This window comes from Urtica dioica, chromosome 7 (assembly GCF_054948205.1).
Source record: "Urtica dioica subsp. dioica isolate 48M chromosome 7, U.dioica_male_clone48M_v1_H2, whole genome shotgun sequence".
Taxonomy (NCBI): Eukaryota; Viridiplantae; Streptophyta; class Magnoliopsida; order Rosales; family Urticaceae; genus Urtica; species Urtica dioica.
In genome coordinates, this window is record NC_142762.1 from 35,444,195 (window position 1) to 35,467,149 (window position 22,955).

At 40.4% G+C, this 22,955-nt stretch overlaps 5 protein-coding genes across 6 annotated transcripts; 2 read left to right on the forward strand and 3 right to left on the reverse strand.

Annotated features, from left to right (window-relative positions):
• The first annotated feature begins 1,251 nt into the window (after window positions 1-1,251).
• On the forward strand, window positions 1,252-5,263 carry LOC149391089 (uncharacterized). Its single transcript, XM_089620761.1, has 3 exons — window positions 1,252-1,621; window positions 3,240-3,688; window positions 4,272-5,263. Exons 1-3 carry the CDS (start codon window positions 1,388-1,390, stop codon window positions 4,978-4,980), a joined length of 1,392 nt encoding a protein of 463 aa, XP_089476887.1. The 5' UTR covers window positions 1,252-1,387; the 3' UTR covers window positions 4,981-5,263.
• Window positions 5,264-9,699: 4,436 nt separating this feature from the next.
• LOC149391090 (uncharacterized) lies at window positions 9,700-10,671 on the reverse strand. The gene is made up of 3 exons (XM_089619005.1): window positions 10,466-10,671; window positions 10,313-10,381; window positions 9,700-10,094 (listed from the first exon to the last, which is right to left on the reverse strand). Exons 1-3 carry the CDS (start codon window positions 10,616-10,618, stop codon window positions 9,927-9,929), a joined length of 390 nt encoding a protein of 129 aa, XP_089475131.1. The 5' UTR covers window positions 10,619-10,671; the 3' UTR covers window positions 9,700-9,926.
• A 101-nt stretch (window positions 10,672-10,772) lies between these two features.
• On the forward strand, window positions 10,773-11,727 carry LOC149391091 (uncharacterized). Its single transcript, XM_089619006.1, has 3 exons — window positions 10,773-10,880; window positions 11,005-11,065; window positions 11,261-11,727. Exons 2-3 carry the CDS (start codon window positions 11,022-11,024, stop codon window positions 11,499-11,501), a joined length of 285 nt encoding a protein of 94 aa, XP_089475132.1. The 5' UTR covers window positions 10,773-10,880; window positions 11,005-11,021; the 3' UTR covers window positions 11,502-11,727.
• Window positions 11,728-11,896: 169 nt separating this feature from the next.
• Window positions 11,897-14,315, reverse strand: LOC149391092 (uncharacterized). The gene is made up of 7 exons (XM_089620737.1): window positions 13,944-14,315; window positions 13,729-13,870; window positions 13,551-13,652; window positions 13,333-13,460; window positions 12,850-13,103; window positions 12,674-12,764; window positions 11,897-12,599 (listed from the first exon to the last, which is right to left on the reverse strand). Exons 1-7 carry the CDS (start codon window positions 14,058-14,060, stop codon window positions 12,216-12,218), a joined length of 1,218 nt encoding a protein of 405 aa, XP_089476863.1. The 5' UTR covers window positions 14,061-14,315; the 3' UTR covers window positions 11,897-12,215.
• Window positions 14,316-15,006: 691 nt separating this feature from the next.
• On the reverse strand, window positions 15,007-20,328 carry LOC149391093 (DIS3-like exonuclease 2). Of its 2 annotated transcripts, none has more exons than XM_089619004.1 (7): window positions 19,671-20,328; window positions 18,725-19,116; window positions 18,540-18,593; window positions 18,341-18,409; window positions 15,690-17,915; window positions 15,521-15,592; window positions 15,007-15,419 (listed from the first exon to the last, which is right to left on the reverse strand). In XM_089619004.1, the coding sequence occupies exons 1-7, from the start codon at window positions 19,783-19,785 to the stop codon at window positions 15,081-15,083; spliced, it is 3,267 nt and encodes a 1,088-aa protein (XP_089475130.1). In that variant the 5' UTR covers window positions 19,786-20,328; the 3' UTR covers window positions 15,007-15,080. The 2 variants fall into 2 exon arrangements, with proteins under 2 accessions (XP_089475130.1, XP_089475129.1); XM_089619003.1 differs by having other exon boundaries at window positions 19,656-20,328.
• Between the last annotated feature and the right edge of the window lie 2,627 nt (window positions 20,329-22,955).

Here is a 22,955-nt window from a genome sequence, read left to right on the forward strand (position 1 = left end):
TCATTACATCTTCAAATAATTCCCTCTTGTACATGTTACTAATATATACTGATGTCACTAATCAATAAACATGTCACTAAACCTAAAACAATTAACTACTGGTACATGACAATGTCACTAATCAAGAAACATGTCAATAAACTAAAAACAAGTAACTACATGTACATGTCACTAATATACTATGATTTCACTAATCACCTACCCCGACACACTAAATCGTACACATGTCACTAATTACCTAACATGTCACTAATAAAGAAACACACAAAATCAATTATACGTGTCGTTCACCATAAATCTACTACAGACCTGATCACTGGACTGCGCCCTCGACGGACCTGATCAATTATACGCGACGACTCGAAGTTTGCAGATTCTCGGCCGGCGACCCAGGGGAACAGAGATTTACAGATTCAGAGGATACGATGACGGACCTGTTATGGCAGCGATGACTCCGATCGAGAAGGGAACCTGGACTGAGAGAGAGAGAGAGAGAGAGAGAGATCCACAACAGCGATGATTCCGAGAGGAAGAGAGATGATTACGTGGACTGAACAGAAAAATCGAACACTCGGAGCGAGAAGGGATGCTGGGCCGGACTGCGAGAGAAAGAGATCCACCACCGAGATGTGATTCCGAGAGAGAAGGGAAGTTTTGCTGGACTGAGATGTGAGCTGAGAAAAAAATTAGGGTGAGAGATAGGCTAAGGCGACTGGGGAAAAAGAGAAAAAAAAAAAAAAAAAAAAAAAAAGAAGAGATAGGTTGGTAAGGGTATAATAGGTAAAAGTTTATTATCTCTCATTTGACTTAGGGTATGGTTTTTTTTACTAGTCCTAGTTTGGTAAATATTTGAAAAAAATAGGAAATTGGAAATCTCCCTTAATTTAGTCTTAGATAAGGAAATCTCCCTATGAGTAATAAAGATAAAAGAAATCAATTGCTATAATATAAACGCATATATTTATTTAGCATATTAACTAAATCATGACTAGTATGCGATTTCACATTTCATTATAGCTTTATATCTACACTACCATATTGTTTTCAATTCAATTAAAGCTAACTATTATTTATTTATAATTTATTTTGTTGATAAATTATTTATTGAGATCTATATCGGCTTAAAATTTTATGGTAACCGTTTCCTTTCGTTCGTGTTTGGACCAAATTTCCCTAATCAAAGTTTTAAGCCCAACCCATGTACTGATTGATTCTCGTTGGATTAAAAAAAAAAATTTTGAACATCGCACGGCTTCATTGAAGCCAAAGATGAAAAATATCGACGACAATCTAGCTAGCTAGTATTCCTAAAGCTCAAGCTGACCATACAATCCAATCACTTAATTTTCGTAGTTATAATTTATATAAATCATTTCTTCATATTCCCATGCTTTGCGACATGCAGATTCAAAGCACTTGGACACGCTTCGATTTGCGCCTCAGGACTCGCGATTTCTATGGGCTTTCGAAGCACTTGACGAGACAAAGAAGAACAACAGCAAGAAGAACTGACAGCGTTCAATTCGTCGCAGCTATGTCGAGTGTCACGGCGAGTGATGGTAGTAATCAGGTCGCTTCGGGCCAGAATGGATCGACTCTCATCGCCAATCGCCCGTTACAGGTTTTCCCTTTACCCTTTCCCTCCGAATTTGGGTTTGTTTTTGGGTGGCCGAGTTTTAACTGAAATACGATAATTGGGATCAACTTTGTTGATGCTTCTGGGCTTTGAACTCCTTCAATTGCATGACGTCATTTTCAATGAAATCCAATGGTTGCTAGTATTGTGCTCTGGTTTCTGATTCCGAGTTGAGACAATCGAGGGTTCTGCTTTTTTGTTTTTTTTTTTTTTTTTTTTTTCAAGTCTCAAAAGCATATTTTGAGGTTCGTTATCTTCATTTTCGGTGAGATTTTGAGTGCCCAGATCTTAGACCATTACTCGTGGGACTTGCCCGAAGATGAAGTTGCTCCAAGAGGGTCCTAATTGAAATCCGTAGCTTTATGATAACCACTCTTGACCGTGTACTTCCCGTTCTCATCGAAATGTCAAACCACCGTGAACGGCAAAAACGAGTCACGGACATGTTTCTCGTTCCATTCCCCGGACCTCCCAAATTGAGACGCCGAGAGATTGAATTTTGGAGCTTGATTGACATAGATATATTTCCTCGGGATCCCACCCGCCACTGCCTCCCTCTTATCAAGGACTTCCTTTCGCCACATGAAAACTTCTCTCACACATAGTAACACCCTTGTTTCACCGCCTCCTCTAAATTAGCTCCCTTTCGAATATTTTCTTGCGAGGACCTTGGTCGCCAAAGAGTTCGGGGAAGTTTCGACTTGTTTGGCATGATTAAATTCATTGGAGGCTCCGGAACCCTAATCCACCTTCATTCTTGGCTCGACAAAGACGTTTCGAAGCATGCCAAAGCATTCTTGCTTTCCCGTTATCCCAACCCTACCAAAAATCAGTGCACGCCGTCTCAATCTCCTCACAAATTCCCACCGATATTTTGAAAGTACTCATTTGTGTATGTCGGAATAGATTAGATAACTGACTTGATGAGAGAACTTTGTATTCTTAAACCAACCAATACCGTTCCTTGGGAGAGTGACAAAGTTTACTTCAGAACACTCATACGAAGCTTCTCTCCAAGAAAGCTTTACATTTACACTTACATTTACATAATTGTTACATAATTGTTATATGAAAGTTGATATATTTTGCTCGTGTCTATCAAAAGCCTTTTGAAATTGTCGCAGCAATCAAACTCCTGGAATGTGGTCCTTGAGATTTTGTTAACCAGAAAGATACGAGTTTCCACACGTTTTTCTTCTTATTCTTTGGACCCAAAAGTTGACGCCCAAGAAAAATTTTGTTGGAATGACATAATTTTTTGTTTGACTAAGAGTGAGATTTTATATCTACTCGTTTTTTTTTTGTTTTTTTATTTTCGTTTTCCTGATCTCATTTATCAGTTTTTTTTTTTTTTTTGTAAGGACCCTTTTCTCACCCCAAACAGAGGAAGAGATACTTCAAGCTCCTCTCGTATTTGCTTCATGTATTTCATTCTCTTAAAAAGAATTCCTTTTTTCTTTGCCAAAATATAAAGTCCAAACAGAGTCAACAACGGCTTCTCGCAATATTCGAGCATCACTGTCTCTGATGAGCTTATTTTTGTGTGCTCTTTACATATCTCAAGTCAATAAACTCACGTGCATATGCATCTCCTGTGTTACAGATTGCGAAGCGGTTAGAGAAGTTCAAGACGACGATCTTCACGCAAATGAGCAACCTGGCGATTAAGCACGGAGCGATCAACCTCGGGCAAGGCTTCCCAAACTTCGACGGCCCCGATTTCGTGAAAGAAGCGGCGATCCAAGCGATAAGAGACGGGAAGAACCAGTACGCACGCGGGTACGGGGTAGCGGAGCTCAACTCCGCCATCGCCGAGCGGTTCAAGAAGGACACTGGGCTCACTGTGGATCCCGAGAAGGAGGTCACAGTCACGTCGGGCTGCACCGAAGCGATCGCCGCGACCATCCTCGGCCTCATAAACCCCGGCGACGAGGTCATCGTTTTCGCTCCCTTTTACGACTCTTACGAAGCTACGCTGTCCATGGCCGGTGCCAAGATCAAGGGCATCACGTTGCGACCTCCCGACTTCGCTCTCCCCATCGATGAGCTCAGGTAGGGACACAAAGGTCAACCATATATGAGCTATTATATTAAGGTTTACATTTCCACCCTTCCGATTACTATCTATTTATTTTGAACTTTACCCTCTTTAAGTTTATCTTTGACATTTGGCTGCCCTATGTTTGGTTTTCGGGCTCCCTGATCTCCAGTCGAGTGACCGCCTAAATTTTATTTACAACTACAAATCATACCCAATTTTTCTATAAAAAAAGATTACATTATTGGCCTCTCAAAATATTTGGTTTTCAAGTCTAGACACTCTCATTTTATATTTGACATTTGGCCCCCTATGATTGATTTCCTAGCTCTGTCATGTTACAATTTTTTTTTTGGACCTTATAAACTATACCCGCTTGCATTTTATATATTACATTTAGCCCCTTGTATTTGAGTTTCTAGCTCGATCTCTGGTCCGAGGTCAAGGACACACGGGACGGGACATCCTAAAAAACTTATTATACTAAAAATGCCACGAAGGACCCTCTTAAATACTGAAAAAGAATTCTATAAACTTATGTCAAAAGTTTAGAATTTCACCCCTATTAAGTTCGACTTTGTGGCCTGTGTCTGTCAGGTCGGCGGTGACGAAGGACACCCGAGCGATCCTGATGAACACGCCCCACAACCCGACGGGGAAGATGTTCACGCGCACGGAGCTCGAGACGATCGCGTCGCTCTGCGCGGAAAACGACGTCCTCGTCTTCAGCGACGAGGTGTACGACAAGCTGGCGTTCGAGGCGGAGCACATCTCGATCGCGTCCCTCCCGGGGATGTTCGATCGGACGGTGACGATGAACTCCCTCGGCAAGACCTTCTCCCTGACCGGCTGGAAGATCGGGTGGGCCGTGGCCCCGCCCCACCTCGCCTGGGGCCTGCGGCAGGCCCACGCCTTCATGACCTTCGCGACCTCGACGCCGATGCAGTGGGCGGCCGCGGCGGCTCTGCGGGCCCCGCAGTCCTACTACGAGGAGCTCAGGAGGGACTACTCGGCCAAGAAGGAGATCTTGGTGGAGGGATTGAGGGAGGTCGGGTTCGAGGTCATGCCCTCGAGCGGGACCTACTTCGTCGTGGTCGACCACACTCCCTTTGGCGTGGCCGAGAATGACGTCCAGTTTTGCGAGTATCTGATAAGGGAGGTCGGGGTTGTGGCGATCCCGACCAGCGTTTTCTACCTGGACCCGGAAGAAGGGAAGAATCTCGTCAGGTTTACCTTCTGTAAAGACGAGGGGACTCTCAGGGCCGCCGTGGAGAGGATGAAGAAGAAGCTCGTCTTGAGAAAGTGATTTTCGGAGTGAAAACAATCAATCCATTGTGTGCTTGGTTTTTTTTGTTTGATGCCGAAGAGCAACGGACCAAAATAAACTCTGCTTCACCCTTTGATTTGATCTCGTCTATTCTATGCTTTATGTACTTCCGTGGAAGTTGACTCATCCCCCCACGCCTCGTCTACAGATGTTAGTTTGTAGAGTTCGGGAAACTGAGTCACCCACTCCTGGAACGAGGAACAACATCAATGAGAACAAACATGAAAATGTTTACCCGAAGACATTGAAGCTTTGGTTGTTCCATATCTTCCATTTGCTAAGATTTGAAAAAATCAAGACTTAAATCTATCATCTATTTGATTGATCGTTGGGGTCAGATCGCCATATAATATTGTACATAGTTTTGCCAGATTACAAACATATATACCCAATCAACGTAACAACAGTACCAAGTATATATCCAACCCATGTGTATCAAGTATCTAATAGCTTTGGAATGCAGCTGAACGTCCACCATAATCACAAGACACGATAGGAGGCGTTTTAAGTCGTAACAACTCTGATGGATTCGGTGAGCAAAGGTGCTTTGTTTTCTGGTCTTTTTTTTATCTAATAAATCAAAACTGGAAAAAAAAAATGCGTATAGGCACGTGAGAAGATGTTCTTATCCTTTACGACAAGTGGCTTCCCCGACCCACCACCTTTTCCTTCATTGAACGACCATACCTCCCAAACGACCTTCGAGTGGCGGACCTTCGCCTTGGGAATGGGGATTGGAATATCGACCTCATCCAAGCCGTGTTTTCCCCGGAAGATGCTGACCTTATCCTTAGCATCCCTCTTAAAAGACCGTCTTCGTTGGCATTATTCGAGAGACTGGGAATACAATATTATAAGTGGTTACTATATTGCCTTCACTTCGAGTTCTAAACCTTCGGAGTCATGGTGGAAAATTTTATGGATGGCTCCCCAAAAATGCCTCTCTCGCACAGAGAAAAATTATTTATGATATTCCTGCATTGCTCTCTCCCAACGTTGCTGAAGCTTTAGCCATCCTTGAAGGTCTTAAGCTCGCTCGCTCGCGCGTATAATATTGATCAAGTTGCACTCTTTTGAGACTGCCTTTCAATCATCCAGCTCGTCTCCTCTACATCAACTCCGACAACTGATTTGGGCCTCGTTATCGAAGATATCCGCCACCTCTCTTCGAGGTTCTCTAGCTGCGCCATCTCTTTTTGCCCCCCTACTGCGAATGTTCCAGCACACCTTTAGCTAAATTTTCTTCAAACTTTTCCAATTCTGTTATTTGGACCTCTGATGCTTCCCACCAAAAAAAAAAAAAAAAGAATATTAAGTCATATGAGCTGGTATTAAAATTCCAGATCGTGCTGCGTCTTTTTCTGTTGATGTTTAAACAAAGTAGATGATGTGTAAGAGATTAGTTGCCAAGTTTTTATTAACCGATAAATTTCACATTTGTCCCCTGAACTATAGGGGTGTAACAATGTCTATCCCACTTTTTTTTTTTTTTTACAACTGTTTATCACGTGTTTTTCAAGTTTTTCACAAATTGTCATTCCGTCAATATTTTGTTTTGATATGTTTTTTTGTTTTTTTTTTCATTTGTAAAACTCATAAACAACCCAAAAAAATCATAAACAACCCAAAAAAATCAGAAACCTAAAATTGCAGTTTCCGAATTCGAAATCGCGAACTTATTCTTCCAAGTCCATGAACTGAACAACGAGAAACAAATCGAAGAAATTACCGGCAAAGAAAACACCTGCGAAAAAATAACCGGCGAAGAAGAAATCATCGGGGAAGAAGAGAACACCTGCAAAGAAATTACCTGGTTCGTCGGCGAGGAGAAATGAACCGCCTTCGAACTATGAAGAGAATCCAGAAGAAGTCAACAAATCAATCCCAAAATATGGTAAGCAATAGTTTATATGGAAAAGGGTTAAAGGTTGTATGTTTTTTCTCAGGACCACATCAAATGCCTTTTGGATTTTTATGGTATATATGGAAAAGAGTTAAAGCTTGTATTATATTCTAGGGACCACTTCGGTGATTTTTTTTGTAAGTTGGTTGTTGAATATTTGATGTTCCATTGTTAACTATTTCTTTTGTCTTGATGTCCCACCGTGTCTATAAAATCGGGGTACATATGGGCCGTTGTTCAGTTTGATGTCATTGTCATCTGGTTTGTTTACCTGTGTGCTTCACCATGGGGCTGAAAATGAAGTTCAACAATCGTGGGTGGAGGTATATTAAAGGTACCATTTCTTATCTCCACTGTGACATAGATAAAATGTCTATAGTGGAATTAGACGGTATTTTAAAACAAGACCTTGGGTACCCGGTGGGAGCTATTTACTATTTGAGGACCGGAATTGGTAATGAGGTAGATCACGTTTTAGATGATTTGTCTTTGCTAACAATAATTGTAGAACTTGAGTCAAGTTGTGTTGAGATATGGTGTGGTCACCATAGACAACAGATTGAGTCTCATGTACCTGTTAGTGAACCTTGTTGTGAACAACCTCATGTACCTGCTAGTGGTAATCAGAGTCAAGAGCCATGTGTTGTTGGTGATGTGAATGAAGAGCCTGATGCGGTCGAGAATGGAGAGCTTGTTGCTAATGTTCACGTGAACCAAGTGACTTTTGCTGATGATAATGAAGAGGTTATTGGTCATGTGAGCCTGAGCCAAGAGCCTTGTTCTGATGTCTATCAAGGGATAGAGTCTAATGGTGATGATAATCAACAGTCTGGTGATGATGAAGAGGGCATTGAAGAACAAAGTGGTTATGAGGCCAGTGAAGATGAGATGAGGTGGTTGTGGATGGGGATGCTGTAGATGCAACTCTAAATGCCAAAGGTAAAAATGTCCTTCGTGATAATGAGATGGAAATTGATGATGGAAGTGACTACTAGGATGAGAGAATGCACTGAGCTTCCATTAGTAATAGGGTAAAACACCCTCAAATATAAGAGAATAACATCTTAAAAGGTACACCATATATTTGAGTCGAATTGAATCTAACACTAAGTACATGTGATCGCTCATTTTGTGCATCCTTCCGACAAAGGAAAAATCGAATAGCACATTACAAATCGAGCACTAATAAGCCTCTTTCAAAATTCCCAAAGTGCCTGATGGATAAATCCAAACAACCGGAGTCCGATTACCATAAAGAAAATGGTTATTCTATATGTATACACCAAAATCTAACAGAAAACTCAAACCGGGAAGAGGGATGATGACTATTCCGTCTCCCATCAAAATTGAGCCAGGTAGAATGCTAGGTAGTTATTTTAGAGGGACTTGAAGTCGGGACCTCGTGGAAATAATCCAACGCCAAGGGTAACCGTGAGACCAACAGCTCTTAGGTTCTATTTTATTGAAATAATTAGACATAATTGAAATAATTAATACTTACCGCTATGCACCAAATTAGAAAAAGTAAACAAACTATTTTATAATAGCATAATCAACCAATTTTCAAGTTGAGTAACACTCTTCATTAGCTAAAGAGATAAAAAAAAAATAAATAAAAAAATAAAAAAATAAAAAAAAATAACTTGAAGTGCCTTTCTTATTATCAGTCACCCCAAAAATTTGACACAAAGCTTGTTAAAAAAATGCCATGAACAATCTCCCATCAAACTCCACACAAACAACTTTGTTTCGTCTTTTTCTACATAGGAAATCAGAGAGATGGGGATTTCAAAGGCTGCTGTGTGGCGTGCTCGATACTAGTGGGCCCCACAACGGGGAAGATAATTGGATACGGAGCCGTGGACAAGGTTGGTCACAATTGCTTAGGCACAAAGTGTGTAACACCCCCGACTATAACAACTACCAGAGAGGCTGCCTATGGGCCCACAATTTCCGATCCTCACCTGGTAAAAATCCCAATGCCCACTCGAACATCATCATTGGACGGCCCAAAAAATAACTATTTCTCATCTTTATTACTAAAAATAAGAACGATTTCCGGCGGGATCACAGCCATAATGGATGTGGTAGTGACTTTTTTTTTTGTTACATTTTGTATTTCTTTTGCTATTCAATAACATATCTAAAAATGAGTATTCTGCTTTATTATATCTCTATTTAATTGTTGGCTTTATCAATCAGACGAACAACGTGAGTGATAATGTCAGTCTGCTGACAAAAAGAGTAGTACACAGCTAGATTATGAAGCGATTGAATTCTTAATAGAAATATTAGAAGGGGAGGTTTATTCAGCTTCATCTTTTTCTAATGAATCAACCCAACTACTTAAACTGAACAAAACACTTATGTCTATCGTCTAAGTCGCTCACAAAATTAGAAAATACCAAAGAACTACAGGGGATAAAGCTCATCTTTTTTTATCAACCAGCTACACGACTTCCATACTAATAGCAACACAAAAAATCCCTTGGTCAAAAATCACTGAAAAAGGAAGACGTTACAAATAATGTATTTTGTACTAGTGAAAATATCGAAGAGTTAAATCATATTTTGAGAGGTTCATGCTCTCCCACGAGGAATCTCTTGCTCCCACTAATCCCTGATACAATTTTCATGATTTTCTTCACCCCTCTTATTCATAAGCTAACTTAGCTAAATATTATATGGTATCCCTTACTTATCTAATTACTGTTCTCTTATATCTATGTTCCTAACAGAAGATACACAGAGACGCACAGAGTTTCACATCATTATCATATTCAACAAGCCACGGCTTCACAAACAGGCGTGAAATTAATCGCAGGAAAACAAGTGGACAATGTTGATAACGTAATCCTACTATTATACTACTAAACATCTAGATAGAGTGCAGAAAGATGAGAGATTTTCTGGAGAAAGTAAATGAACAAACAGTGTGATCTAATCCCTCCACAAAACAAAGAACGAATACTCATTTGTTCCCCCGAGTTTTCAACACTATTTCGCAACGGGCCATATTTACTTACCTCTCCTTTTGGGCCAGAGAAGAGACAAGGCCCCGAGCCACCGACACAGCCTTGTCTCCTCTCTTGACGACCTCTTCGAGCTCTCCCACTCTGTTCGATAATTCTCCGGCGTTCGAGTTAGCCGACCGTACCAACTCGTTCGCTGTTTCAACGGCACTGCATAGCTGAGAATGAGAAAAAGGAAAAACAGCAATTACACGTCAACAACCCTAATTGAACCCAAGTTTCAGCCATTTGAACCAAAACATTTAGGAAAAGTATTTTAGTGATGATAAGCTTTTCTCAATGAGGTTCGGGGATGAAAGTAATCAAGGTGTTTCCGTGGACTAACGCCGCCAAAAACGAAGGTGTCGTTGATTTTTGGTTTTGAATTCGATCATACCTTTAATGTCAGAGCAGTCCACGAGTGGTCCGACCCGGCGAGAGCTTCGTTCAGATCCTTGTAAGTCTCCTGAGACGATTCAAATTTCAGCAACGAAGAATTTCCTGGGCCAAGTTATTGAGTCCCGTTATCACTTTCGAAATTGAATTGAACCTGGAAGAGCTTGGGGAGATCAACGGCATGGGAGGATTGAGTGGGTTTGGAAGAAAGAGAAGAGAGAGAGTTGAGATCGGAATCTGAGACTGAATCTCCGATGTCGCTCAAAAGATCGCCGATGCTCAGAAGCGGTCCTCCGACTCCCCTCATTTCCTCGCCGATGCTTTCTTTCTTTCCTTACTTCCCTCTCTCTCTCCGTTCCGTAGTATCGACAAAATTATATACTTAAAGGGCTGATTTGTAAAGTTCAAAACAATTGACGCTAAATATATAAAAGAAATAAAGTGCGAGGTAATTTGTGCAACCTTTACTCCCAAGCCCCAATTCCATTCTCTCACTTTCCTCATCATTACGACTTGTCGCTGCAACAAAACACCCCCGAAACGACCACTTTCTTCAGGCTTCCAACAAGGTGATCCTCCAATTTCAGACTTTCCCATCAATTTGTTATTATTGCTTCTGAAATGTTGATCGGAACAACCATCTTTGCGTGGGTTTTTGGTAGTGTGGGAAATTAAGATTGGATTTTATTACAGGGCGTGCGATTTTCAGAATGGGAGGTGAAGAGAAGCAACTCGAAGAGTGCTCAGTCTCCAAGTCAGTCCCTTACAATTTTATTCCCTAATTTTGGGTCATATTTGATTTGGTTGACTGGTAGACATAAAACTCTACTTTGAGAAAGAATTAAGGTCCTAACTGTATTTTGAGTAAGAGACAACAGAACACTGGCATTTAAGGCTGTGTAAGAGTGAATAGTGATGAAGGAGGTTTGATTGAAATGTGAAAATGCAGTGCGTTAGGGACGTGGGTGTTCTCGGTGGCCGGGGCGTTGCTGGCGATTCCGGTGGGAATAAAAAAGAAGTCTTTTGCTCCGTTGGTGTTCTTCGGGACGACCGGAACGATGCTGGACATCATAATGGGAATAACGGCCTGCGAGAGAGAGCACGCCGAGCGCCAATTGCAGCTTTTGGAAGCTCAGAATTCCTCGAATGATACCTCTTTCCCCGAGGAAGTAGGCAAGCCTAAGTTTTAGGCTCAACTCTTTGTTTCCTTTTATTACATGAGTAGCCTTGCGTTGAAACAACTTCTAGTTTTGGTTTTTACAATTGGAATCTGTTTTGAGCAGCTTGCGAGAATGTGAGAAGAAAAATAACCATTGCAGGTTATTGCTGGTTCCGTATTGAATAACTCGAATTGAAATACGATATACTCTCTTTCCATGTCTGCTGGTCCTTTTAAATTGTAATCAAGTTCCAGTATGAATTGTTTCTGATTTTTTTTTTTTTTTTTTTTTTTTTTTTTTGTAACATATGGCAATAGACTTGCAGAAATCGAAAGAATTTGAAATCACCGAAACTCCGCGAACGTTGAAAATCTGCACAGATAATGGAACATGTAATATATATACCACGACGACAAAAAGCCTTGCATTAGAGTTTATTAATCATAGGACTAGATCTTCAATGATACATACATTTTGATCTGATAAGGCATCTGTAGTTCAAAAACATGGCATCAACACAGATACCAGCTGCAAATACGACATTCTCTATTTCCATATCTGCTAGTTTGTCATCCAGTCAGTGTAAATGTTTTCTGCAAAGTTTTTTTTTTACATGTAGAAATTTACTACTGTTGCAAAATTGAAAGAATTTAAAAACCTGCGCAGATAATGGAACATATAATACAATACTATAAACCACAACGACGAAAACCCTTATACTATTAGAGTTTAATTATCATAGGACTAGTTCTTCAACGATACAGTTCGGTCTAATAATGCATCTTGAGTTCCGAAACATGGCATCGACACAGAAACCAGCTGAAACCCACCGCTTTTTCTGTCCAAACTAGTGTTCACATTAACCGTGAATTTCAAAGGGCTGTTCTTTCCTTCTTGTTGCAACAAGGCTTTCAAAAGGATATGCCAGACGAGATAAAAGTTAAAGTTGTTGGGACGGCTTTGTTTCCGCTTCGAAGCCGAATCCCCGTCGCCACTTGTTATGTTACTCCGTTGTTGCCCTCTAAAGCTCAAATAGACTTGCTCGGCCTTGATGTTCCCGAACAAGAGCTCCGCGGCCTTGTTTCTGACGAGAATAGGCATGTGCTCGGATTCGTCCCACACATACAGCTGAAATTCAAAATGGGATTAACATGCATAGCAACATGTTTAATACTAAAAAGGATGTGATAATATATCCGTACCATGAAAGGCCTGTATATGAAGCTTACTACGTGAAGTCGGTCTGAACTCTCTGAGCAGTATAAAGGCGTTGCGTCGCGCTCGTACATAGACCTTTTCGACAATGAAAAAAAAAAACAAAAACAATCAGTCGTTGTACCACTTCATAATCACGCCGAGATATCGAACTGTTTCTCACTTTTGATCCAGATTCAAAGGAGAACCGCATAACGGGCAGCCGGTACAAATGAGATCGGTCGCCAAGCTGGAATCTCCTTCTTCGTACATCCTCCTGCTGAGAAACATCTTCTCTTTGTCGATGAATGGCATGAAGATTTCGCCTACGGACGCAAAAAAGACTGCCTTGCACAGCTCGGTTAAGCCCAACACTTCCGATAGTGAAAGACAGTCCTTAGACTCTCTCTCTTCTGGAACCTTCCAGTTCCTCGCGAGCTGAAATTTGATAGTGCCAGGGTGTTGTCAGTATTGAAAACTTGCTCCAACCGTAACTAGAACAGAAAAAAAAATACCAGAAATCACAAGTTCTGTGAAAAACAAAATACAAGTTAGTTGCACCTTCTTGGTTCCTCAATATTATCAGTCACAGAAGACTGTCTATTACAGAATTTCCAGTTGACCAAAGTCAACGGACTCGTAGCAAGATATGAAAGAGAATGAATACCGGACCACGGTCGATTTGAGCGCTGAAAAACGCGGACCCGTATTGTTTCTTCACCCATTCTATCACTTTCCTCAGCTTTTCTTTAGCCACGGCCCCGACCCGGCACTCAGCCACCAACTCTCCCGAGCCTGAACCACTTGGCAATAATGACGAGTCGTAAATAATCAAAGACACGTGTTTGCGTCCTAATTCTGTAAATCAAAGGAAAAAGATGGTACCTTTGGAGAGAATTGAGTGATAAGGGTGGATTAAAGGCAACAGAGAAGAGCAGTGTACGGTCCTGGCCTCCAACGCACTTCCGTATTTCGTAATCTTCACGTCTGAAGAGAGAAGACCCATTCTAAGAAGCAACGAAGAGAGAGAGAGAGAGAGAGAGAGAGAGAGAGAGAGAGTTACTTTGCAGAAGAATGACGTCACCGGGAACGGGCATGGAAGGTCCGATCTGGTTGGGCCAAACGGAGACGGGAAAGTGTGGCCTCGTATCATCTCCGACGCGAATGTCGCTCCTCATGATCTCTCCTTCTCTCCATGACTTGTACTGCCAAATCTCAATATTCAAGAGGAAAGTAATGATTTCATCGAGAGAGAGAGAGAGAGAGATTGAGAGAGACCTGAACGGGATTGGAGTTGTGGACGAAGACAAGAAGCTGAACGAAATCGCCGACGTGAAGCTTCGCTTCCGAGAGATCGATTAGCGGTCCGTACCATCCAATTATCGACGACGCCATTTCCAATCAAGAACCCCTTTTTTTTCCTATTTGGCGCCAATACTTTTTAAGTTTACTATTATAAAGCTTTGACAGTGCTAATATCTGATCTGCAGTTTTGCACTCAAAATTAAACACACTGTTTTTAAATTTTAATCTTTCGCAGAAAGTCTTTTTCCCAACATCGATTTTACTTATTCTATTAAAAAATGGTGAGCCAACTATTTTTTTATTCACAGAAATGGTGAGAGTCAACTATTATAAGCTACAACCAACAGAAACAAGCAAAAAAGGCTTATCTAACAGTTTTATCTTGTTTCATAAAAAGAACAGTTTTATCTTGGAATGAGATCGAATACAAGTGAATGAACAAGTAACATTAATTTGAGCTTGAAGGGAATGCAAATAAAAATAAAAAGGTCAACATCAATACTGTTATTCAGCTACTATTAGAGTTTATTACAATTTATTCCATATCAGATATAAAGCGAAAAAACTTGCCCACTTTAACCATTCATTTCTTCTCTTTTCTGGAACCAAACATATAAAATAAAAGAAAAAGGCTAAAGAACGAAAGATGTCTTAAACACAACATTACAGGACATTACGACCACTAAACCTTGCTCACCCAAAACCGAAAAACTTGTTTGGGCTGAGCATTCATGTAACTGAAACCCTAAAACATAAGAACACGCAAACTTAGCGTCGAGGCAAGAGCTTGGTTTTATGGGGATTCATTCTGTTGTACCAAAAGTTTCCCAATACTGGATGGAATTGGCCAGAAATAAAAAAGGGGCCATTTCCGATTAGCAGCTTCTGTGAAAAAAATCTCCAGCCGCTATATCCAATATCAGCAACAAAAAAAGAAACCCATTAAAACCCTTCATCCATACCTCTCACCAGATTTCCTTTCATCATTAGAATATATAAAGCAATACCAAACCCACTAAAACCCCACTGGTTTTTTTTACTGTTTCCTCTACTACCTATACACTGGTTTAGGTATCTACAGCCCGTGTATATCTTTGGATAACCCAGATTTCAGCAGAAGTAGGAGCTCATGTACAGCCTCGCACCGATATCGACCGGTCCATTGTGACCGCCGATGGCGTGAAGTGCGACATGGATCGTCGAAAGCACTCGCAGAGTGAGCGGGAAGACTGGAGGGTCGATTTTATTTTCCGAAGAAACAGACGAGTCATCAGCGGGCTCAATCTGAGGGTCGCACGGAGTGACAATCAGGGCAACGTCCTCGATCGGCCTCCACTTTCCGTGGCTGCCTCTCCGGGCGGGGCGTCGATTAAGCACCAACGTGGAAGTTGCTTCGAGCCATTCCGCGACTAACCCGTCAACCTCGTCGTAATGTATTCTCCTTTCAATCTGAAATCGAGCATGTCATTACAGCCATGAATACCAAGAGACAAAAGAAAACAAAAAAAACAAATGAGAAACGCACTACTCTCAGTCCCTACAGAACTTACAGCAAACTTCTGGATATATATGGACATGAATCTCGGTCCCAGACCCAATACTCTAGCCTCTGAAAACAAAACCTGCAGCAGAAAACAAAGAAAACAATTACAATTACTGTACTGATGTTGCCTCATTCAAAATGGAAATCAATACGCAAGGATTGAGATCAACTTGCACCTTTTTGCTTTTCAGAAGCGCCCACATGTAGAGCTTATCACAGGCATCATTGACATAGCTACCAGCCAGCTTTCTATTGTTGCAATACGCTGCGGCTTCAGCAAGTGATTCAGCGCCGGGGACGCCGTGCTTGAGCGCCGCAGCTGCTAATGCATCCCTACCTTCCGGAGATTCGGCGACGCCCTTTGCAAAAACAACCCCAGTGAAACACTTGACCGCCGCCGGTTCCGATCCCTGGCGAGAGTTCCTTGATGATGCCATCTGGCGTTTCAGATACGTCTCTTCGGCTTCCATGACCGCAGCCAGTGTCCGATGCACAATAATATCGGGATATCGGCGCAGAGGCGAAGTGAAGTGAGTATACAGAGGAACAGCCAGACCGTAATGACCCCAGTCACTTTCATCGTCTTTGAAATCTCCGGTGCAGAAGTAAGCTGCCGTTTGCATTGGTCGAGCGGCATAGTTTATCAGAATGTCACGAAGAGTGGTGTCGTCCTTGAGCTTCTCTCTGATCTTCTGTAATGAAAGATGAAACTGGCCAGAAGACGAAGCGTCTAACTCAAACCCATGCTTATTGCAGAATGATTCGAACTCTCTCAGTTTACGCAGTTTTGGTTTCGGGTGCCTCCGCAGTAACGCGCTTTCGGGAAAAGCCCTGCATATGACTTCCGCTGCGGTTCGATTGGCTAGAAGCATAAACTCCTCGATGATAATATTAGAGTCGGAGAGTTCACGGATCATGCTATCGCACGGGTTTCCACATCCATCGAAAAGAAACTCGATTTTAGATCTTTCCAGGGATAGAGCCCCACCATCGAACCTTTTCGCCCGCAGGATTTTTGAGAGTTTGTGAAGCTCTTTGACGGAATTGACCACGTCAAGCCATTCAAAGCGGCCGTGCAACGAGGGGCGGTCATTTCCCGTAGTAACAGAGCTTTCAGTACCCAATGGCCCATCAATGATATCTTGTGCTTGTCCATATGAAAGCTTGCAACACGATCTAATCACCGTTCGACTGATCGACCTGTCCAAAACATCCCCCGCCAAGTCGATGTCGAAAAACATGGAGAACGTAAGTTTATCCGCGCCTGCAGCTAAAGAGCCAACATTTTCTGAAAGCAGAGGTGGCAACATTGGTAATTTCTCCCGAGCCATGTAGATGCTTGTCGAACGTATTTGGGCTTCCTTATCCAATTCCGCGTCAGGTAAAACAAAATAGGACACATCAGCGACATGGATTCCTACCCGGAAAGCACCATTTGACAGTCTTTCAACTGAGAGAGCATCGTCCAAATCAGTGGCAGTGGAAGGGTCAATTGTAAAAACACATAGATCTCTCAGATCCCTTCTGCTTTTCAGCTCTTCATGTGGCACCTTCCACGGATGATGTGGAATGCTGGCAAAACATTCCGGCGCGAATTCCGAAGAACAAACTGAATTTTCGAATAAGATGGCACAAATGTGTGATTTTAATACGCCACCCTGACCAAATGTATGCGATATGCAAGCCTGAGGCAGAATACTCTCATCGCTCCAGCCTACAATTCTGGCTCCAAATAACTCAGTTTCAAGAGTTGCGTCGCCATTCTCTAACCTTGTCTTTATTCGATCGGGTAAGTCTTTCGGAGAAACAATCATCTTTGGAAATCTTGGATCATTTGGTGTCATCTGAATGTATTCACGGTCACTAGATGATAGTGTACCTTTATTCTTCTTCGCATCTTTCTTGGATAGCTCCCTGTGGGTAACAAATTTCTTAACATCAAGAAAACCAACAACAACATCTCGACGAGAAGACTTTTCAATCACAGCCACGACCCTGCCAGTGGGCCGTTTTGACGGGAATGAACCAACCATAGCACACAACTCTCCTACTGCATTTGTGGCGGAATCTAGATCAGAGGGGTGACGATCATCAACATGGTGATGGTTTGATGGTCCAATTTGTTTCACTCCATTAGGCCCATCAATCGAAGAAACATTATCAAAAAGCAGTTCCTTCTTAGACGCTAAGCAGCTATCAAGATTTCCATCCTCGCAAATTCCGTTGCTGTCTACCTTGCTTTTACCTTTGGAACTGGTACTGGTCATACCATTGCACTCAGGTGATAGCTCAGAACCCTCTACTGGTAGCGGTACGGAATTGATACCACTTGCGAACGAGCCTTTCATTTTCATCCAGGCTGGTAAAGGATCAATCTTCACAGCTACAATGTCACCTTCCACCTAAACAATACACAGAAATTCATAAAACTATCAGCTCTAAACTGAATTTCAAGAAATATAAGTTCTAGATTACACAATGAAAATGTAAACAAGACACATGAGTAAACAAAAGCATGAAGGCATCAAGGCACAAGGCCCGGCAACAAGCATTAAATTTCAAAGGAAATTTCCGTCAGAGCTGAGAACTAATGACTGTTGCAGAGAACATATATACACTGCGAAAATTGATACAAGGGCGATAAAGCCAGCCAAGATATGACTTGAAGTTAAAACATTTTATTTCTCGGATGCTTTTAGATTGCACACTACAAAAAACAATCTGTCCTGCGCTAAAATTTATAATACAAGTCCCAGAGTTTTACCCCATAGGAAAATAACAACCTAACAAGTAGTTAAATGAAGAAAATTTCAAAACTCTAACTTACAGCTCTGTTTTGTAAATGGATTCCACTAATAAGCACATCTGTCGGTACTCCATCGATACTGCAGTAGGCCTACAAGCAAATACAGACTGTTCAATAACACATCCTTTTACTATTCAAGCAGACAATGAAAATGTTGAGATCGCACAAGGAGCAAATAAACACAAATCAAATGAGCTTTATATCAAAGAACTGTACGAACCTCAAGTCTATTGTGGGCGTTGACACGGAAATAAGCTTTAAAAATATCTCCTTTCTGTAATTCATAAAAATCAGTTAAAAAATAAAAAATAAAAAAAAAACACTAACACAACTCCTCTTTCCAATTTCTAGCAACATATATAATTATAACTATATATGGTTTCAAGCAACCAGTGTCAGACTCACCTCTAACGCAGCATTTACAGCATCGATAGACCAGTGCGGAGTAAAATGTCTAATTTGGGCATGACCCTCTACACGATGATGACAAGGAGAATCCTTGTTCATGTGTGAGCTCGGTGGTACTTGAGTAGTCATTGCCTCGGAACATGGTTTCCAGACCGGCTTCCCACCGGGATCAGATCGGCCATTAGTATGATTCTGCAAGCTTCGATTATCCTCTGAATTCCTCTGTCCGTTAACATGCATCGGAGGAATAGGGCGGTAAGCAACATTGAGTGTAACTACAGCATCGTCTTCCGAAGGACCAATCTCCAGTTCGCTTTGCTTCAGAGGTGTGATCACGTGATTATTTGATTTTCCATTATCCACGCCTTTTGATGCTTCGGTATGAATTTCTGTTGATGCCAATGCAAAATGAGGACATAAAGATCATCGGTTTATACCATAACACAAAATTGGAAATAGAATAAAGCATTTCAATCAAGAATTTATCTGCCTTTGAAAAAAAAAAAAAAAAAAAAAGACTTCTTGCCCAAATTAAACGCCTAAATTATTTTATTTCTCTTGCCACTACTTTCAAACTTCAGCCAAAACCAAAGATGCCATATTTTCACGCATACAACAAGCATAATATCAAATGAGAAAAAAGGCACCACCGAATCAGAAGTTAATTCAAGCCGCAAGTCAACTACTGCAGAAACACATTTCACCCTAGTTGGCCGTATTCACGATCCCAAATCAACACAACCGTATTTTTTCTAAGAGAAACCCAAAACGTTCACACGACTGGTTTTCCAAAGCGTAACTGGACCCTAAAACTACAGTCTCGTCTCTAGTCATCAATTATCGAGACTGAAAAAAAATAAAAATAAAAAAACAACAACAACAACAACCAAACGAAACGAAACCGTAAAAAAAAAAAAAAAAAATTAACCAGTAATAATAATACCAGAAGACGAAATGGCCTGTTTGAGTCGGCGACGAGATCGGCATTTCTTCTTCTTATCTTTATCAAAATCATCGGCCTTGTCAACCACAAGTCGCTCCACCGAACCACTCATCATATCCAATTCCCCCACCGAAGCGAAAATCGAAAAGAAAAAGTATGCGAAACGAAAAGAGGATTTGCTAATTTGACAGAGAAAATAAAATCAAACTAATCTGAATGAAGAAGAAAGAAGGACAAAAAAAATTGAGTTGTAAAAGATTATAAATCTGAGTCTTCCGGTGAGTTAAAAAATATCCGGAAGAACCGAAAATCTAGTCTTTAGAATATGAAAGAAGAAGAAGAAGAAGAAGAAGTGGGAAGAGAGAGAAAGTTAGGGTTAAATAAGGATTTAGAAAGAGAGAGTGAGCAGTGGTGGAAGGAAAGGGGAAAGAAAAGAGGGGGCTTTTGATTGGTCGGTCGGCTATAAAGACTTAACGCCGACTCTCTCCATTCCTCTCATTTTCTTTTCTTTGCCTCTTTGGCTTTCCTTCGCTTGCCCAACCAACTTGCCTTTTTTTTCTTTTCTTTTCTTTTCTTTTTCTTTTGCTTTTTATTTCCTTTTTCTCTTTTTGGGAGTTTGTTAGACTTAGATTAGACTATTAGAGTAGAGAGGGTGGACATGCGAAGCTAATGATGACAAAAGGGAAATTCCAAAATCCTCCTCCTAAAATGGTTATTTTTAGAACAACTTGTATTTACAAACTTTACATACATATTTCATTTCTAAAAATAGAGTTAAAAAAGCTAGTAATAAAGAAAATACTAAAAATGAGGTATTTATGAAATTTAAAAATAAAAAAGAGAGTTATGGATGTAATATATTTATAAATCTCATACGTTACAATTTTAACTACAATAACTCAAACTAAAACTAAAATAAGATACATGTGATATTCTACTGAGACGTACTATATTATATATATATATATATATATATATAATGTTTGAACAATTGTACTATATTTTGACTATATAGTAATTTGAACAGTTGTGTTATATTATTTGATCAAATATTCATCACAGTTAATCAGAGGTATAAAAACTCAAATATTAAAATATCATTTCAAATGGGCTTAGGCCCGATTGAAGCTCATAATCAGTTTGAAGACCAGCCCACGAAATCAATTACGGGCCCAATTCACTCTCGACAGATCGGCCCAAGCCCAGCAACATTTCCCGACTCGGTGAGGGACGTCATTTCGACCACGTCTTCATGATCCGAAGGATCAGTCAAAGAGCAGACCGCGCCGCGAAGATCGGATCTCGGACGACTACGACCTCGGCGAGGAAAATGGATTGAGGAACACGTGTCTTCGGCCAGAAGGTTCTATCTCGCCTATAAATAGAAGAGGAGAGGAAAATTTTCGCACATGCAAGCTCTCAGTCTCAGTTTCGAATTAATATTCTATTTCGTATTCTTATAACCAAGATCTTGAGCTCGTCTTGTTGAGCTCGTCACCTCGCCCGTTTGTAACCTTTATATCAATAAAATTAATTATTATTCGTATATTATTATAGCTCTTCATTATTAAATCGTTTCTTATACGACATCTTTCTAAACCCCTATGAAAATATTTTATAATTTCATTCTTCATTAGTGATTGTTGATCGATCCAAAAATCGACATCAACAATCATTCACTTACTCTTGTTGTTCAATTACCATCTAGCATATTAGGATAGTTTTAGTCATGATTAATCGTTTCCATATTTGATTTTTTTGAATGAAATCTTACTTGAGGTTGAAAAATAAATCATCCAAAAAATTGCATTTCGAAAATAATATCTTGATGAGTACTATTATCACTGATCACAAATGCACTTTTGACATTATTTTAATTTTATGAACCGACATATTTTGGATGATTTTGTTTTGTACCTTAAAACTTTTCTAACGATTATTCATTTACGAAGATTGGATATTGGAATGTATAGTATTGGAGATCATTGGTTGTTTGTATTCGTGTATTGGTTTTGTTTTATACGTAACACTTAGTCTTTGTTCGATTGTGTGTACATTTTTAGGTAATTATTGTCGTTTTTACTATTTATGTCATTTGTGTCTTACGCTCAGTTATTTAAACGATTGGTCGTTTTGTCCAAGTCGTTAACTTTGTAGTTGATAAGACTTTGTACCGATTATTTAAATTCTTTGTAATTTTTTTTTATCAATTTCATTTTCTTTTTTCTCTAAACTTGAATTGAGTCATAAACTTTCTTCTTTGATCTTCTTCTTCGAGTTCTTAGTTAAGAATGACAAGTGACATGACCGTCTTAAAAATGGCGAGTGATAGGACCGTCCTAAAGGAATCTCCTAACGGCGATAAAAAGAAGGAACAACCTTACTCACAACCTCAAGACCTCATTATAAATATATCATTTCAACACAAGGTTGAGGTAAGTTTCTCTCAACTTAACAAAATCTTGTATCTCTCCTACCTCACACCTTCTCTCTATAGAAGTCTCACGGGATTTAGAAAGGTCCCCACCTCACATAGCAATCGGACTAATTAATGTTGAGCGTCACATGCGCGCGTCGAGTGAAAATCCTATTCGCCCCTCTAGCTCAGTTCTCTATATTTTCTCAAGTGACGAGTACCTAAAAACCTCTTTCCGGTGAGACAAAGTTGCGAGTTCGAGGTTTTCACTACCGTTCCCATTGTGAGATCGTAGGGTCTAGCACTAGATCGAATCTTGACCGGCTCTAAGTGTTCATCAATTTTTCGACATTAACATTTAGTATTACTCCAAAGGTTGATTGAAAATCCATTGTATAGGATTTTTACATTTATAAGAAACTGTAATGTTCTGCCTAGGATATACTTTGTAGAAAAATGTAAAATAAATTCAAAAATATGTTGCACTGGTTTGATTAAATACTTGTCTTATTTTCTTAAGTGACATATCATGTTTAAGTGACCCAATACCTCGTAACTTTGATTTCCAACAAATATATTTCGCTACAAAAATCGATGGTTTAATGGCTCTTGGTGATCGCAAATCAACTTTTATTCTTAGCGGCTATAAATATCTCCTCCGACGATGCTTGTCTTGGAGAAAGAGGCGGACTCTATCTAGAATGGACTTCGTTGACATAGCGCTTGACTCAAGTCTCCATCGTCGACGTTTTTGTCAAAAAAAATGAATGTGTCATGATCGATGACGATTGATTATTTTGAGACTCACCCCCACAGCATAATCGTGAGTTCTGTTGAACAAGGAAAAAAGAATGCTTATCTGATTTTCA

What these genes read in the sequence shown, in the direction of transcription:
- LOC149391092 (XM_089620737.1), bottom strand. Translation starts at nt 14,060, where the DNA reads ATGGCGTCGTCGATAATTGGATGGTACGGACCGCTAATCGATCTCTCG. An exon ending in ACAACTCCAATCCCGTTCAG is followed by an intron (nt 13,871 to 13,943) that starts GTCTCTCTCAAT and finishes GAGATTTGGCAG; the next exon opens with TACAAGTCATGGAGAGAAGG. An exon ending in CTCAAATCGACCGTGGTCCG is followed by an intron (nt 13,104 to 13,332) that starts GTATTCATTCTC and finishes ATCAAATTTCAG; the next exon opens with CTCGCGAGGAACTGGAAGGT.
- LOC149391091 (XM_089619006.1), top strand. Translation starts at nt 11,022, where the DNA reads ATGGGAGGTGAAGAGAAGCAACTCGAAGAGTGCTCAGTCTCCAA. An exon ending in GAAGAGTGCTCAGTCTCCAA is followed by an intron (nt 11,066 to 11,260) that starts GTCAGTCCCTTA and finishes GTGAAAATGCAG; the next exon opens with TGCGTTAGGGACGTGGGTGT.
- LOC149391089 (XM_089620761.1), top strand. Translation starts at nt 1,388, where the DNA reads ATGCTTTGCGACATGCAGATTCAAAGCACTTGGACACGCTTCGATTTG. An exon ending in TCGCCAATCGCCCGTTACAG is followed by an intron (nt 1,622 to 3,239) that starts GTTTTCCCTTTA and finishes CCTGTGTTACAG; the next exon opens with ATTGCGAAGCGGTTAGAGAA. An exon ending in CTCCCCATCGATGAGCTCAG is followed by an intron (nt 3,689 to 4,271) that starts GTAGGGACACAA and finishes TGTGTCTGTCAG; the next exon opens with GTCGGCGGTGACGAAGGACA.
- LOC149391090 (XM_089619005.1), bottom strand. Translation starts at nt 10,618, where the DNA reads ATGAGGGGAGTCGGAGGACCGCTTCTGAGCATCGGCGATCTTTTGAGC. An exon ending in ATCTCCCCAAGCTCTTCCAG is followed by an intron (nt 10,382 to 10,465) that starts GTTCAATTCAAT and finishes GAATCGTCTCAG; the next exon opens with GAGACTTACAAGGATCTGAA. An exon ending in GGACTGCTCTGACATTAAAG is followed by an intron (nt 10,095 to 10,312) that starts GTATGATCGAAT and finishes TCTCATTCTCAG; the next exon opens with CTATGCAGTGCCGTTGAAAC.
- LOC149391093 (XM_089619003.1), bottom strand. Translation starts at nt 19,785, where the DNA reads ATGATGAGTGGTTCGGTGGAGCGACTTGTGGTTGACAAGGCCGATGAT. An exon ending in TTCTGGTATTATTATTACTG is followed by an intron (nt 19,117 to 19,655) that starts GTTAATTTTTTT and finishes TGGCATCAACAG; the next exon opens with AAATTCATACCGAAGCATCA. An exon ending in TCCATTTACAAAACAGAGCT is followed by an intron (nt 17,916 to 18,340) that starts GTAAGTTAGAGT and finishes TGTATTGTTTAG; the next exon opens with GTGGAAGGTGACATTGTAGC.